We start from the raw sequence: 18,227 nt of genomic DNA, 5'->3' as shown, positions 1-18,227 counted from the left end.
TTTCTTCTTAATCTGTTCCTTTTGTGGTTTAATGTAAGAGTTTGGGAATGTGCCCATAATTCTCTCACTCAACACTTCTGGTTTAGTGTTGGGCTTCAAACGTAATTTTAAGAGACACTGTACAATCCAAATGGATACCCAGGAACCCCAGAACAGAGATATCAACAAGCATTCAGTACAGAAAACTATTAATTTATAAACCCTCTGTGTGTTACTTTCAAAATGTGTGACTGGAGATGGGGAAATAACCATTTTGTGCCAGCCTGGTACCAAGACTTGTCAGACTAGCCTAAAGTTAAGCCGAAAGTTCTATCTCACTCTTAACATTAGGAAGAAGAAGCCTAAACAGAGTTTTGACTCGATGTGAGATTTTTTCTTCAGGTTAAAAAATGGTTATTACTGAGTCACATTTTTTTGCTGAGGCGTGTATTTAAAAAAAAAAAAAAAGGTCTGTATAAGGATTTAAAAAGAAAAGGTTTGTGTAGGGAGAATGAAAGCATATTTCTTTAAAAATTGTCAAATTTATAACCATTTTCACTCTCAAATGATATAAAACAACTTCAGGCAGTTCCTAAGATGCAGTTTCCTGTTTATTTATTTAAAGTTAAGTTGTAATTCCCCAAGTTGCTAGCCCAGCATAAAGAAAGAATATAAATATGCCTTGTTAGGGGAAGACAGAAACTTTGATAGGCTAGGTTTTATTGTTTAGAGTATCTCAGTGAGATAGAAAGTATCATGGTTATTTAATGAGAATTTTAAAGTAAAGCCTTTTTTCCTATTACCCAATTAAGAATGACTAGATTTTTATTCCTTATTAATCTTTCAGAGATCCAAGAAACAGAATTTTGTTTCAGTCTCTTGCTTTTTCCAGCTTTTGTCTTGTCACAGTTTGTGCATGAATGTGTGTGTGTGTACACATGTGTTGTGTAAATGTGTGTGTCACTATCTGGAGACTGCGGTGAGTGGCTCTGTCCCCTTTCCTTTAAAATCTATTGTGTTAAAATAGCAGGCAGAAGAAGGTTTGTTTTTTCTTTTAGTTTACTTCTTTTTTATGCGGGCAAACTGCCCATCCAGATGGTAGAATTTCACCTGTAAGCAATCTGAAACGATAGGTTAATTCTGACATTTTATAGAGCTTTTTTATTTTCTTTTCATAGGGTACAACTGAGTGCAGAGTAACCACTCAAGATGATGTTTCCTTTTCTGCCCCCTTTTTCTTTCAAAGTGCTTCCTGCTGTGATTGGTTCTACCCCCCCCCCCCATATCTGTATTTCGGGCTCAATTAAAATCTGTGGCTTTAGGCACTTTATTGCTATTGTCAAAACCACATCTGGTGAAATCTTGGACCACTTCTAATACGTGTAAATGAGGAAGTGATGGGAGACGTGAAGGAACAAGTGTGGATCAGCAGGTTAGTGGTGGCGAAGCAGATCATTGTAATGGTAGAAGATACGTTCACTGTGAGTTTCTCCTCCCACCAAATTTACAACTCCTACCTTCCTCACTAATGCCCAGCCTGGTGTTAGCAACCGGAATCGTGAAATTTGGTTTTGTTTTCAGTGTGGCTAGCCTCTAGTGGCTTCTGTGCCTGAGCAAACTGGAGATGCTTGGAAATGATTTGTTGACCTGTTATCAAGGAAATCCCATTATTTCTCAAAGCAGGTTTTGGGGGTGTTTACGCAGTAGAGCATGAAAGGGAAAAGGAGTATTGGAGGTTGTTTTCACTCATAGTAATCGTAATCGTACTGTATTTACAAGTTACTTTTGAATGCTATCCTCTTGTTTTTATTTCTAGAAAAATCCTTCGTTTGCATACATTATTTCCTGAGTTGTTTACATAATAAGGACGGCTCTAGGGGCATCTTCTTCCCAGGCTCATTCCCTTGGGAGAACATTTTTTTGAAAGTGCTCCACTAAGATTATACCTGTTCAGAGCCGTGGCACTAGTCGTGGCACTATTGGTTGTTTTTTCTGTTTCCTGTCTTGCAGATGTTAATTCCTTTGGGTATTTTTTTTTAAGTGATGAGATTTTTCACTGTCCAGCAGCAAGCCACATTTCCTGGAGTTATTGAACTCTGAAATAGGAAACCTGTGGGTGATCAGTTGTACCCTCCCCAGAAGCTATTGCTTCAATCAAGAAGAATTACTGCCCCATGACTGAGAATTTTAAAGGAGTCGTGTCACTAAAACATCCACAGGTTTCCTTTCAGGTATTGCAACCAAATCCACATTTGTTTGTGGCCAGTGAAGCCAGGACTCCTGGCAGGATTCTGAGCCAGTTACTCCTGGTATTTCCCTTGCAAACTTTCCCATTGGTTGGGGTCTGTGGAGAGATCTCAGTGGCTGGCTGGTGGAAATGTTTGGGAGTACATTTGCGTATCAAAGCAGCCTAGATATTTGAGAAAAAAAAAAGAGAGAGAGAGAGAGAGAGAGAGAAAAAGAGTCCACTTAGGATTAGGAAGTTACTGCTTTAACCATTTTAAAAGCGTTTGTGATTTCCCAGAGTCTATTACTCACCAGCCAAGGCCTAACCTGACTTTCAGGGGTCATGCCCGAATCCATGTTTTTAAAAAGCTTATAAGATAATGAACATTGTGCTTTAGGAGTAAGATCTGTACCTACCTACGTGTGGTACCAAAAATTCCCCCCAAATTAGAGGACACACATATATCCAAAAATTGTTTATGATTTTGTGAACCTATAAAACAGATGTAGGGAAAAAGGGCTTAATTCTTCTCCTCCTTTATGTATTTTCCCCTATAACACAACTGTATTGCTGTGGTGACATTCATTTCTGCTGGAGTCCATAAGCTTTCTCTTAATGGTGATGATTTGAATATTAGATCTTTCTCTTTTTTCTTGGTAAAGAGTTTCACGTGGACACCTTGGTGTTCAGATTATTAAGGTTTTAACTGCATTACACTGATAGGTTGGAAGCAGCACATATAAAAGTCAGTGCAGGCCAATTTTCCCCATTTGTTAACAGTGTAGGAGTTGAGCATTGACAATTACTGTACTTAAAAGCCCCTCGGATCAGGTGTTATTTTACCATCTGGACATTTTAATTAGTAATAAAAACGTGGATCTGGATACACAGAAATAGGATCTATAGTACACAACGGCCCAGTGCTCTCTGTTGGTGTAAAGGTGTGGGTGGCTACATTTTGTGTGTGTGCTCATGTGTAAGTGTAGTTGTGTGTTGAGTATGTGTTCATTCCTCCTAGGAAACCCAAGCATAGGATTCTGGTGCCTTTTTCAAAGGGGGCACTATTGCAATACCAAAAAAGTTGGCTGCTTTTCTTGAATAAGAAGTAAAAAATGTGTAATAAATGTACTTACATTCCTAAGTAATGCTTGCCTGTATCTTTGTAATGGTCATGCTTCCTCATATAATATAGGGTATAGCATGGCAATACTATGCTGACATTAGCAGGTTGGGCAGAAGATGTGGTTCCTCCATTTCATTGCTGTGTGCCCTAAGACAAATAAATTGGCCTCTCTGAGTCTCCCTTTTTTCTTACAGATAGAACGAAAGTATTAGGATAGTAGTTATGATACCTATGTAACAGAATTATGACGAAACATATAAGAGCATGTATGTGAAAGCACTTGGTAAAATACAAAGAGCTATAACAATTGATTTTTAATACAAATGGCCAGTCTTAACCCACATAACCATCTTTGTAATTCAATAAATTGTCTCATATTAAAAAATAAGGGAGACTTTAGGACCACCAGAAAATGTTTATAATTTTAAACATAAAGCAAAGTGATCCATTTTTATAAAGTATCTGGATATGCTCTTTGAAATAATGTTATTCTTAATTAAGGCAGAAGCGGGTACATTTGAGGGAAATAGTGACCCTCTGGAGAAATGGAGAGTGAAAATAGTTTAGGGAAATGAGTCTTAGTGTCTTCTCGTTTGGAAAGATACGTACATGTTTCTCTTAATCATTATGAATTTCATGTTTGCAAACCAGTGTGAATACGTAAATGATAGTCATTATTGTTTAGAAAAACCTACCCATTACAGTTTATACACACACACACATACACACACACACACACACACACACATATCACATTATATGTAAATTTGCTCAAGAAGGCATTATCCCCAGGAAGTGAGGGTGTTGATAAAATTGCTGTTTGACACTGGACCAGATGAGTTTGGACACTTCTGTAGAAAGCTTTTTCTGTTTTTATTACAACTTCAGCTCTCTTGCTGAGAATTCTTCAGGAAGGATTTGTTTTCTTTACTGAAATGAATGGTATAATGGAATACTGTGGTCTAATGATGCTATTTTGGTCATTTCATTAATTTCATCTTCTCCCTTCATGTAATAAATGCACACCTTGATTATAATACGAATTATATTTACATTACATTGTTTCTAACAACAAATATTTATTTTTATAGACAACCTGGTTTTAATCAGTGTCTCAAGAGAGCTTCTAAGACTTGTCTCTGGAACATGGTATTAGCAGAAATAGGCAGAGTTTTTTTGTTTTTGTTTTTGGTGAGGTGTTAGGAGGAGCTAAATTCAGCTGAGGCAGTCTGCAGTTAATTCATTAATCTGGTAAATATACCTAAACTTCAGAAGAAACAGAAACATGCAAGTTATGACGCTATAGCTTTTCAGGTTTTTTGGACTTGAAAATGGAAACTGGTTTCGTTTAATGTTCTATCAGTTTCATGTAAAAGTCCCATTCTGACAACTGGTTTCATTGACATCTGTTCCAATCTACTGAACAGAGAGGCTCTACATATTATTTGTCTGGAAATTTTTGAAATGAGGCTACAGGTTTTCCTCTTTGAAACTTCCTTTGATAAAAATGGCCCTGTGTGCCTTAACCTTTTAGAGTTCAGCGTTGACAGTCAGGAGGTGAGAAAGAAATCGTGGGACTCTGTGAAAAATGATCCCAGAAAAGGGATTCAGCTACAAATTGGGGGGACAGCATTTAAAATTTATTTAAAAAAGTAAAGTAATTCAAAGTAAAATCTGTAGCCAAACTCCTTAATTGTGATGCATTTGCTGAGTTCCCCTCTTCCATCGTCGGGCCTGCTCTGAAGCCATATGGCCTACCATGGAACATTTAACTTGTCAGATATAATGGATTGTCCTGGAAGCAGATTTTTGCTTTGAGCATTCGGCTCCTTTCTTGCATTTCACTCTCAGCTCCAGGCTGCAGAATGAAGGATTGTGGTGGAAACGCAAAGAAGAGACACACAGTTGATTCCCCTTAAGAGAGTGACCTATATGCCACAAAATTTTACCCACGTAAAGAGGCATTATCCCCGTCACTGGCCTTAGCAGGCTGCATGTCAGAATCATTTAAATTTGCCTGGGCTTAACAGATTGTGTAAACATTTCAGAATTGAGTGCTTAGGAATAATAAACCATCATCATTTTAACTTATGCAAAAACGGTGTAGCCACATTGACCAAAAGATAAGTATTATTTATCATGACTTACACGCAACCTAAACCACCTGGTTGGTAGATGCTGTAAATGAAGTTCAACTCTCAAATCTACCAAGAAGGCTTAAAAAAAAAAAAAATCACCTGATGGCGATGTTACAGGCTTCATTGTTTTTGTTTGGTGAGTGAGGTGAGGTTGAAATGATCATTTAGGTGGATGGACAAGAGGCAGTTAATTATCCTACTAAGCTCTCCATCTTGAAACCTTCTGTTTATTCTCATGTACTTGAAATGAGAGATTGGCCATCCTGTGGATTATTTAACTTTTATTGTAAATGTAAAAAATACAGTATCTGATGTTGATTGTAATTTGTTGCTTTCATAAGGTAATTCGTATGTTCTTTTCAATTTGTGATATTGTTTCTGACATCAAAAGCTCAGAAAGGGCTAGGAGGAGTTTGTGACTTTTGTGTCTATAGGAAAACTTCCTTTAAAAGAATAAGCAGTGCCCTTTCTACACGTACATGTACATACATAGCTGTGAGGTATTCTTCTGGTATAATCTACTGTAACCCCAAAGCTAATATTATAATATAGAGACCCAGAATAGACAACTTACAAATAATCAATCAAGCATAAACCAGTGGGAAAATAAGTAACGTATGTATCTCAATTTGACCATAAAATGGTACATATTTGTTTGCTCTAGGGTTACAAAAATTAATAGATTTGTATATGATACATGGAATTACTCTAAAATAAACTGTCTGTTGGCCAAGGGTAATTTAATATTGTTACCAAAACATGTGTTTGTGTATTAGAAATTTAATATTTAATTTACTTCTACAAATTCCTGTTTTCTAGATTACTCTTCATATAGATCTATATGTGGCCTTGAAAACTAATATAACCACACTGCTATACAAAGAATTATTTCTTTTTAATGAACAACTTTCCATGAAGCAGTTAAGAAATTTCTGTTAGTATTGAATAATAAAGTGTAGTTGTGTATAATTTCTTACTAATCCTAAACCGAGCACATTTGTTTTATTGATGCCAATGATAGGATGATTTTGCCCCCCTGCCTGTGTTCAAATTTTAGTCAGGGTTAGTCCTAAATGAGTTTGGGTGGTATCTGGCCAGAGCCAGCTCTTGTTGGGACTTGTGCGCCCTCTGCTGGCTACTCAGATTGGAACAGACTGGTATGTGGGGTTCTTAATTTCTTTTACTTTTCAAGGTTGGGTTTTTTTTGTTTTTTGTTTTGTTTTGTTTAGGTATTTTTACACAATCGGATATTGCAGTGATTGTAAAGTTGTAGATTAATACTGAGTATGGAAGGTAATTTGTTTTTATTAGGAAATTAAGGGTTTTTGTTTGGGGTTTTTTTGGGGAGTTTGCTTTTGCTAAATAGACTCTTGATAGCTCAAATAACATGTAAAGTATATGCCAGTCTTGATTTATTAAGTGGTTGTTTCCAGATGACCATTAATTGTATTCCTTTTGCTTTCGTAGTTTCTCCTGGCCTGATGACACTCAAGAAGAATTCTTGTTTACTAAGTTGGGAATGGACTTGAAAAGGATAAATCACTGAAATTTTGAAACATGACTCCTTGTGTGTAGCTAATGCCTCGTCGAGAGCTCCCTTAATAGGCTTGACTGTTTGCACTTGCTTTGTGAAGGAAAATGAGCCTGTATTTATACCATAATGTTTTATAAAGGCATTTTTGGGTTCCTTACAGACCAAATGAAGCTCTTCTCCCAGGCAGACACTGAGAATCAGAGTTTGAGTGAAACATTTTTTGTTTTGTTTGGCTGCTTTTGGTGGTATAGAGTATAAGATGGTAAAGGGGACAAATCACTGATGGTCTCAGGTCGCAGGACTAAGTTATACAAGGGCAATTACAGAGGAAACATCTTGCCTCCACCCCATTGCATGGGTGGCGAGTATCCTTGGGTCCTGGTAGTGAAGACCAGGGCTCTGTATAATGAATATGTCTTTAAAATAGCAACAGTTTTTGTTGACAAGTTTCCCTCAAATTCTTTGTAAAAATTAATTATGTATAAGTGATTTCTACATGTCTCTGAAAGGACTTGATCCAGTCCATTCAGTGGTTACTCTGTGGAGAGGACTGTTTGGATCTTTACAGTTCTTTTGTCTTTCCAAATTTCTCTTATTTGTAAACAGATTCCATGAAAACAACCAAATCATCTCCCCAACGTATGGGATGATCAAAGAACTTAGAGCTAGAGAAGCGGGGAAATGTCATCTAAGTTTTTTCCAGTATTGCGTCTTTCCAATTTTAGGTACCAGTTACCTTAAAATTTGTTTTGGATAAATCATATGAGCTTTTACTTACTTTGATTTATTTAACATTGTCAAATAACTGCGAACTGCATTCTAGCAAATATCCATTTTCCACTAAATCCGTTCTATTGGCATCTGGCGTAGAATCTCAAATACACTTTTCCTGTTGTGTCCAGTTACCACGCTGAGGGTGTGTTAGGTGCTCTCTGTGCGTCTCATTATTGCCGTTAAACCCCAGACTGTGTACATTATTGGGTTTACTCCCTAGCATTTCATCCATCTAAACTTCTAACTCTTGAGAGTAATGTCCGTCGTTGACGTAACATCAGCCAACACGTGGTACGTACGCAGAGCCACCCTACAAATATTTATTTCTGTAGCTTATGATTTTTGGGCCTCTTTCAAAGCTGTTCAGAGGATCAGTTTTGCAAGCTTCAGAACTGAAAATTGCTGTCTGTAAACATCTATTCCACGTGATAGATTTTATTTTCCTGCACATTTTTGATAGGATGTGGTCAGTGTTGTGACTACTCCCCTTCTCTCTCCTTCCTCCGTTCCTCCTTCTCCCTCATCATCCTTTCCTCTGCCTCTCCCCTTCCTTCCTGTGGCCCCCGCCTTCCTCTCTTGATTTAGTCATGCTCATGTATTCAGTAATTGGGAGGTTTTTCTTCAACATCACAGTGTGGGACTCAGTGGTTTGTGTAATTTTGTCTGTAAACCATCACCTTCCTTTAACAGGGGAGTTGGACCCTGAGTAGTTTGGTCCTGTTTCCTCCCCAGCTTGTTTGTCATGGGGCCATTCTTTTAAAGTTCATCTTGAAGGGCAGCCTCAGTGGTTAGCAGGCTTCTTTCTCTTTGCCTGTCCTGTGAATGTCCTGAATTGTATTTTGAATTATGGGCTATTTCACCCCCAACTTCTCAGTAGTGTGTATTTAGGGAATATAAAAACCTGTATAGTCTAGGACTAGAGAAATGGTTATCTAATATATTGCAGATATATCTGTAAATGACATTTGAATTATCTTCTGTCTGGGCTTAGAAATGTTACTTATATACTTATGTGTATATATGTAAGTATAATACTTATTGTATTATATGTATGTGTCAGCTGTATTTAAAATTTTCCTGAAACCCCCACCTCCTTTATTTTTGTGCATTCTTGAGTAGCGTATCAAATGCATGTAGTTTCTTTAAGAGATGATAGTGGTTGTATTCTAAATGTTAGTTGTGAGCTCAGCTTGAAAACCGAGGCCATCCCCTACATGCCATGGGTTAAAATATGTAATTTTCCTACATAGACACTTTATAACAAACATAATGCTAAGCCTTTTCCTCTGTTTTCTGTTCCGATGTGCCTAATTCGGAGTTTGGTCATTATTATTTTTTACATTTCATATGAGTAAGACTCCGTTAAAACAGCAGTTGAATGGGCAGCACAGCATTTATTGCTAAAAGCAATTTGCATGGTGAAACGTAGCTGCTGATTTTCTTAAAATTTGCTGATAAATTCCAAATCATTGAGCCAGGCAACAAAGTCTTAGTCATATGATATTGTCTCTGCTGCATTCTGGCCAGAAATGTCTCAGTCTCCCCCAGAGGAATCAAAATTTTCTCCCCCAGCATGGACTTGTGATGCTTTCAGTAGAGCAGGGATGTGGGGAAGACATGCGTCGATGGGCCCTTTTAGGTTAACTAACCAAGTCGGGTTCACTAGAGTTGATCCTTGGAGTCTAAAGGTGACCTCTGTCTTAGGGTAGGAAGGGGGAAGAGATACTTTCAGAGCAGTGGCCAGTAGAGCTGATAGAAGAAGAATGTCCTTTCACCTCCAGGACAGTTATGTCTTAGAATTCTGTTGTTTATTAAGGCCACCTTCTTGTTGATGTGAGGTGAATTTCTTTAGCACAACCAATCTTTGCTGAGATGAACCAATGTCAAGGCCTACTACACTGTCAGGGAAAGGTTTCTCTAACCCACAAAATGTAACTATCTGAAGGGGTCTTGGAGATCTACACTTGTTTACTTTTTAAAAACCCAAATAAATAGGTTGGATTAGATAGTCATTGATTTTGGGGGGGGGGGGGGGCGGTTACCTACCAGGTTACCAGGTTTATTGGAGTTTCATCCAGTGTAACCTTAAAGGCTGAACCTGTTCACTTCAATTGGTTATTCTTATCTGTGGCTTGTTAGACTAACCAGTGTTAGTCTATTTAAAAAATAGAGATTCTGGACCCCATCCCACTGAATGCAAGTCCCCTGGGGTAGAGACCCCAGGAATCTGTTTTGAGGAAAGTCTTACTGGTGAATCTCACCATCGGCAGGATTTCTGAGCCATAGAATTGAATTTGGGGAGATTGCTTTTCTCTACACCCATCCTGTGTCTAATATTTTATTTCTGTTTGCTTTTGATGCCTTTAGTGTGTATTGCAAGAAAAAACTATCACATTATTTCAAATAAAAAATAAGATTTCAAATACATATGTTGTTTCTTCGGTGGCCCCACAAAGTCCTTCATTGTCTTGGCTAGACCCAGTCACCCTAGATACAAACTGCAATAAAAGTATAAAATAGGGCGGGCAGAACCATTAAGATCTTATTCACATAAAGCCAGTGGTAAGTTACTCATTAGAAGTAAGTTGAGTGATTTCGGGGTTAGCCTTAGTCCTTCAGGCCCCTAGGGCACCCTTGTACAAATTGCTGATTCAGAAAATCATTACTCTGGTGGCTCAAGTGGCACTTTAGTGGCCTTAAAGAGTTATTTGACACACCTCCCCAAACAGCTAAGTTACCCCCATGATTATGTTGATTAATTGCACACTCTGTGGAATTAGTGTTATTTTCAATGAAAGATTTTCCTGCACTGGGAAAAGAAAGCATAAAACTCACGTGCTTTCATTTGATAATGTGTGCTCTTCTCCTAAGCGTGACACCAAGGGAGGGGATGGATGATTCTGGCTGTCGTTGGTCTAGGGTAGGCGAAATAATCTATAAGGCAGTACTTGCACTTTGCATCGAGAAGGTGATTTTTGGTGTCCCAGAGGATGGTCACTCAGAATGTTTACCAGTTCTAACATTTTCATCCATCAGAGGACTGGAGACTGCCTCTTTGACTTACTGTCAGTTGAGGAGAGGGTTAGGCTACATAGTGAGAAAAAGACAGGTGAAATCATCTTTGTTACCACAGTAGATACTGATATACATCTGGAACACTCCAAGGAGAGGCAGCATATTGTAAACACAGGCTTTGGTATGGGAATTGGTAATTTACGTTCTAGCTGCATTTCTTGATATCTGTATAACCTCTTTTATTTGTTATAAGCAAGTTACCCTTTCTTAATTTTAGTGACCTCCTGTGTAAAAACAGGGGTTAAAATGCCCATCTAAGGAATTCTTAGGGTGTTGTTGTCTTAAATAATCTAAGTTGAATTACTTTGCATAATATACAGTGCTTTACAAATGTGCAGGCTCCAAGGGGAATTGAATATAGATTCTCAACCATGTTCAGAATCCCCTCAAATGAAGAGTTTTGGTGATGCCTCGAGATACTCTTAAGTATTATCTGGAATTTTGGTACACCCACTGTTTTGAAGGCAGTGTCTGGAGGAGATGAGGTGAATCAATAACAAAATGAAGCCAAAACTCATAATTTTCTGAAGTCAGAGCGCCAGATCATTACTGAGTGTTCTAGTTTGATGATTTGAGAACATCAGTGAAAGTGAGGGCTGATGCTAGTCTTTTCTGGGAAGATGGGCTCGGCATCTACTTCCCATCCTCCTTTGCTGCAGGCTATGTGCCTAATCGCTCTCCCCCCGAACTTTCTCACTGTTCGAAATTCAGGAAGAGAGGAGGAAGAGAATTTTTTAGGCCATGGAATGACTGTTTTATCTGCTGGAATTGAATTGTAGCCCTTTTAGTATGAAATTTATTAAACTTGGAATTTTTTTAATGCCTCCTGGTATAGTAAGATTCTGCAGGAGAGAACCAGTGGTCTTCTCTGAATTTTAGAAATCAGGAGAATAACATCAGTTTCTGATTTCTTGTAAACCCAGACTCTCACCTCCAAGCTAGGATCAGGGACAATTAAAGTTGACGAGCTAGTCAGAACCACAGAGGTGTACCTTCATGGAAACATCACAACGAGACAAACATGTTCTTAGGTCAATTAAAATAAAATTCAAATGTTAAATAAATTTACTTGATAGAAAATTACCAACATATATTAACCCAGTGCGTTCTTTTAAATGTTAAGTTTTTAAAAACAGTAGTTTCTCAAATTCCTCAGGACTTGTGTTAATAAGCAAAAAGATGGGGGGCAGGTATGTGTAGTCAAATAAATTTAGGAAAGATTGTATTAAATGAAATTAAATATCTTCACTGCAGGACTTTTCAGAGGCTTTAACATGCGAAGATACAGTGTAAATTTCTGGCTACCAGGGAAGGATATAGATGGCTCGTAATATTTCCTGAACCTTTTAAATTTGCCTCTCTTTTGTGTTTTGGAGCCTGTTGTGGGGCTGCTGTTCCACAGAAGGCACTCGTGAGTGATGTTGTCTTGTCCTGTATTATAACTGTATTTTTACTTTCACTCTTCCCTGTGCATGGGTATGAAGTCATGTTCTTCATATGTGGGGTGAGTAGAGATGCAATTTGCTGCCATGTTTTTGTCGATTCGTTGCTTCCAGTTAATGTGGGAGATGGTTGCAATTTATTGCGTGACGTCACAGGTTCTGGTGTACATCATCTGCACAGCTATAAAGTACCTAGAGACCTTTTAGGAATAAAACACCATGTAAATGTAAATTGTCACCACCTCTAAGACACTTTCATTAATTTCATATCAAATTCATGAGTGTTTTGCGCTCTGGGATTTGAGTCTTCAGTATTGGGCTTCTCGCTTATTTGTAGATTTTTTTTTCAGAGTTGAAATTCCAGCAGCACAGAATAGTGCTAAGAGCCCAGCCTTGGGAATCAAACCGCCAGGGTTTGAATCGTGGCTCTAACACTTACTGCCTTTGTGACCTTGGGAAGTTTTCTGTATCTCAGTTTTCTCATCTGTAAAATGCTGTTTATATTACGTGCCTCACAAGGTTGTTGTGTAGATTGAATAAATTAATCTCCGTAACCCCTTTGTGTAGTGGGGAGTACATGACAAGGACTCAGATATTCTTATGTGGGTAAGAGAGGAAAAGGCAGGCTTGGGAAAGATCAAAGAACTGTAAATTATAACTTCATGTATATTTTTAGAACCGCTCTTCCGGTTATTGTTTAATGAAATACTCTTCAATATGCCCCACAAAATTAATAGGGTAACCAAGGATGGCTTGGGGTTGGGGACAGGGACAGAGATTTACTTTGACTAAAACACTGTTGTGATGAGTTCCTTAGTCTGATGGCAGGCAACAAAAGGCTGGTTCTTCAGTTCCCAGAATGGGGATTAGCAATGAAACAGCCTTGTTGGGTATTGTCCCTGCAGCATCAGATAATTTTTTACCACGGCTTTTCATATGTTCCACTGTGTAGGTGCATCCTTTTCAGCAGTGGGTGAGATACCTACCATTTATATGGAATACAAAAAGTGGCCTTTTAAGAATACAAGGCTGGAAACCCAGACATGACCTTGTTGTTATTCTATTGGTCAACCACCCGTGGGATCATCTATGTCACAGCATATCTCCAGAAATCATATTATGGATAAGTTGTTCTTGCCTGTCTCTCACTCCTTACAAATGGATTAGAACTGTCCAGGTGTAGTAATCGACTGAAGGTGATACTCTTAGATGTATCCCTGTGAATTAATGAACTTATGAGACCAGTTTTTTTCCTTCACGTAATATTTTCATTCTTATGCAATTCCCATGGCACTCCCTTACAATAGGATACCATGGATATAATGGAAGAAAAAGTAGAAGTCAAATGGAAAACTGTGTAAGAAAATAAAAGTATTAAATTTAGAATTATAAAGATGTTTGTTAATCATATTCCCTCCCCACCCCAAATTGAAAAAAATATTTTTCCTTTTCCTTCGTGGGGCAGCAAGATAAAGAACAGTTGAATAAATCAGCACAAGGATTGGTCTTTAAAAATAATTGGAAGCAGCTTATATTTTCTGCCTAGCTTGAGTTTTTCAAGGGCAACAGAAGCAAGTGACTCCTTTATTGATTGCCCATTGAAGCCATTTTTAATAATCGGATTTAAATATAGGTTTTTAACAGCTGATGGGTTCAATTTGGACCAAACACGTGTTGACTTAACGGATTGTTTGCTCACTGTAGATGCCGACTTGTTCTAGAGAAGGGGCTGCGCGTTGAGCTTCTTTGTCTCTAGAAGGATTGATTGACGGATGTTGTGTCTGCTCATTTACAGCGTTTTTCTTGCTTAATTTAAAAAATTGTGACATAGTATTACACGTTCCTTGTATACATCATTTTTGCAGAAGAAAGTTGTTTAGCCAATATGTCGACTTCGTTTATGAAATCCTCCCTTGTAGCTTTCATTCAGCCTTCAGTGTACCCCATTAGGTCAGATTATTCGTTTCATGCACGGCACGTTGTCACCAGCAGCAAAATTTAACATTTGGTCCTTTTAGGTATAAAAATGAATCAAATGCTTGACAAGATTTGTTTCTGATGTATATTTCAGAATCACCCCCCTCCTTGGTGGGCATACGACAAATGTTACTAACGGGTACTTTTAGTTTTTAAAATATGGACAGCAGTACTCCATGCAGTAAAAGACTTGAGCGATTAATGCTACCCTTATGCCTCTTTTGAGTAGTTTTAGCCATGGGGCTTGGCACGGCCACCATTGTCTTGGTGCCAAAAAATATCCGCAGCGGCTGTCGCATTCTAGTACTGGAGGGTTGTCTCGAAAATTCCGCAGTGAATGCGCCGGGTTTGTTCATCACTGCTATCTCTTTTAAATATTGGGAAAACAGAATCTTGAGCTCTTTCAAAGCTCCGTTGTGATCGTGGGGACGGGGGGAGGTCGGTGGCGAAGAAGGGAGGCGCGAAGCTGTCCGCTCCAGCCAGTGGGTATAAGTGATAAAAATCCATGCCTGACATAGAGTAAACACATTTAGGAGCTTTTGTGTTCGCGAGCACAGATAGTTACTTAAGAATCCTACTCAAACGTTATCAGCGCTCTTGAGAATTTTATTATCTGAAACAAATGTTTCAGGGCATTTTAAGCAGAAGACGGACATCAAGACCATAGCTAATTTTTAATGGACAATTTACACAAAAGATGTTTATTTCTCCCCCTGGAAATGAGGTATCATTGTAAAATGGCCGCTTTTTTGTCATTAGGAAATTAGAGGAGTAGATCTCTGATAGGTTTGAGAAGGTGCTTGGGTTTATCCACAGCCCTTGATTATTTTGCTCCCAAAGAGGGGTTTGGGCTCTGAGGACAGATTTATAGTTGAATTTGGGAACAAAAAGATGTAATAAAGTTAAAGGCTTACACTATCAGAATGAAATGCACTTGCTCAGGATCTCTGGAGCGATCTATTTGATGGTAAAAGTGGATGCTACAGATGAAATCTTTGCAAGGAGCGTAATCCTTAAAAAAAAAGGGGGGGGGGGAAGTGCACCTCCCAGCCTCCTGCTGGCTGCGCTGCCTCTTTGGTACCTCACAGACTTCGACAGAGTCCTGGACGGGTGCCCATTGATGTCATGGAAACACTCAAATTACTGAGAATGATTCATGTCTATGCTGGTCTCTTATCCTCCCCCACACAAACAGGAGTAAATTTTTAACCCTGACAACTTGTAATTTGCAGTGGGTTTATTTTTGTATCTGGATAAATATTTTTTAACAAGCAAAATTAAGATTAAGCAGTCTGTATCTGATATGATAGTAAAGTATGCTGGGTCCGTGTAACCAAGAGTACTTTGGGGACTCTGTGCAGCATGAATCCATACTCTGTTCATCCCTCCCTCCCCTCCTCTCCCTTCCTACCCCCTGTTCTTTCCAGTCCACTCTCCCTCTCTTTATTTTTCTCCTTTCCTTTCTCTTCTCTCTCCCACTTATTCAAATTCTCTCTCTCATATCCTTACTGTTTGCATGGACCCCCTTCTACCTTTAAAAGAATGAAAGGAATAGACCTAACTTGTATATGTGTATGAATTAAGACAAATCCTGGTAGGAAAATTCATCTCTCCAGGTCTATGTGCTGGAGTCGACTTGGGAAATAATGCCAGGTGGTGAAATTCTATAGGGGATAGGTTCAGTAATTCCTTCTAGAGAAAGAAATAGATAGCCTTTCTTCCTTCCAATTTTTGGAGATTATCAAAACAGGACACTAGATGTTCAATTTCCTAGGAAGTCAGAGTAAATTCTACCTTATCTATCTTTCTGTCTGTCTGTCTACCTTTCTACCTACCTCTCTACCCTGCCTTTCTAGTTGCTAAACAAGTGACTATTATGTCACAGTGAATCATGCTGTGGTTGTATTGAAGCTTTGTAGACGAGAGAGTTTAAGTAAGGATATACATATGCATCATTTGATAGCTCATAAAAGTTGAGTTTTTTTTCTGTTAGTAATATTTACAGAGAGAAGGTAAAGGCTATAAGTAGCTTATATCTGATTTACAGAGAGCGTAAATATGTCTTTATGACCATGTGTACTTCTGAAGCAGGCAAATGCATCTTTTCTTTAATGCAAAATCCTTATATAAGGAAAGTTATTCGCTTAGACCTCCCAGGACTGACAGTCTGTGAGATGGTGTCCTGTTTCATTGGAATTGATACTGATATGGGCATTGATTTTCTACTTTGCACTGAACACCATTCCAGAGGTTGGGTGAGGGGAGTGTTTTCTCAAGTTTGAGATTCATTGAAGTCAGTGGAAGAGTTAATACTGGGGGAGAGGGTTAATGTTAAGACTCAGGTTTGGCTTTCTTTAAAAATCACCTTCCATTTTATGTATATAGTGACTTACATACAAAGTACACCTTTGACCAGATGTAAGATTTATCAAAGACACATTCTTTGTGTGGTGTCAAGAAGGAATACTCTTACAGCCTTGTCGCTGAACTAGAGGCTTACAATGAACACTGTTACTTCTAACACTTATGTTAACTTGAGTCAAGGGGGAAAGCTTGGGCACTGTAAACTTTGAGGAATCCATTCAGCCCCTCAAAATACTAGTTTTGAATTTTCCCATTGGAAAAAAAGAATAGTATAGTCCTGGGTATAGAGGAAAAAAGAATAGTATAGTCCTGGGTATAAGGTATAGAGCTTTAGTGTACCTTAAGCTCTAGTCTCGAAGAAAAACAGTATCCTTCAATCTTGGGTGGGGTGGGAGTTTGTGTTCTGGGCTCGTGGGCAGTACTAGCCCATTCTAATGTCCTAGTGAGGAGTGTTTTCTGTAACGACTCTGTGTCTCCCTAGGTATTTTCTCGTGCTTAGATCTCTCGTAATGTGGTTTCATTGTCTTCCTTGCTGATTATTAAGGTTCAGCATACTTTAAAAAGAAACAAATGAGCAGCCTTGATTTTTACCCTTAGATATGGCCAGATCGCATCTGAGCCTCAATCCATCTCTGTAGAGCAGTCTACAGAAAAAAATTGGGTTGTCAGAATTGGGACAAGGCGCTGATATTCCATTATCCCTTGTTCCACTGGTAGAATCTGAAGTTGGGCTCAGAGTGGGCAATTTTTCAAAAGCCCACATGTAAATTCCATGATCATCTTGATCATGATGGGCTTTACTCCTGGGAAAGGGAGTTTAAATAAAAGAGAGAGAGAGAGAGTCCCAGAATTTTGAATAGTTTCTTTGCTTTATTCACCATCTGGAGAGTTCTGATTGATTAGCTCTGGCCTCACCATTAAGTGTCAATGTAATCAATGGGAATGACTAGGCTAGGGTCATTACATAGATCATTTGCCTGCTGTGTAAATAAAAATGAAATTGTTTAAATTTTGTGAGAGAGAGAGAAAGTGAAAATAAGGAATGACAATTTGTTTGTTAGAGAAAGTGGAGGCCATTGGAATGACAGTTTTTGGAAGTGTGGAGCCGTTTGGCTAAGAATAGGAACGAAGGATATTTTCTTCCAGTTTATCAGAGCCAGAGTGAGGAAGTGTTATTCCCTGTCTTGCTTGCATACATTGCCGGCAGTGCCTACTTTACGTATGTAAACATCGGAAAAGAGAAGTGGATGTCTGTTACCTGGAGGAGCTTTTTTTTTTTTTTTTTAAGAAGGAAGAACACAATTTACACTTTTTCTGTTGTTTCTCTTGGCAGGTAAAACAGAAAGGGGCTCCTACTCATCTTATGGGAGAGAATCAAATTTACAGGGTTGCCACCAGGTAAGTGAGACTCTCGCTTGTGGGGAAGGGTTGAGAAACTGAACCTGGTCAATCAGTTTGTTTTGTACATTAGACGATGTATTTTAGGCTGTGGAACTAATGCACCAGAAATCTGCCGATGCTTGTTTTCTCTTTTTAAAAAGTTAATGAAATAACACAGAACGTGGAAGTCATAAACACCTCATCGTGTCAGAAC

The 18,227-nt window shown here is 38.5% G+C and overlaps 1 protein-coding gene across 14 annotated transcripts in view; it reads left to right on the top strand.

Annotated features, from left to right (window-relative positions):
• TCF4 (transcription factor 4) overlaps nt 1-18,227 on the top strand; it is a 354,349-nt gene that overhangs the window by 157,572 nt on the left and 178,550 nt on the right. For all 14 annotated transcript variants that reach the window (XM_057698758.1, XM_057698765.1, XM_057698762.1 and 11 more), the window contains one exon: nt 17,967-18,031. In XM_057698758.1, coding sequence (XP_057554741.1) covers nt 17,967-18,031 — 65 coding nt within the window. The remainder of the gene's footprint in view (nt 1-17,966; nt 18,032-18,227) is intronic.

Source organism: Hippopotamus amphibius, chromosome 11, assembly GCF_030028045.1.
Source record: "Hippopotamus amphibius kiboko isolate mHipAmp2 chromosome 11, mHipAmp2.hap2, whole genome shotgun sequence".
Lineage (NCBI taxonomy): Eukaryota > Metazoa > Chordata > Mammalia > Artiodactyla > Hippopotamidae > Hippopotamus > Hippopotamus amphibius.
The sequence above is the reverse complement of the archived record's forward strand: the minus strand, read 5'-3'. Positions and strand labels throughout refer to the sequence as shown.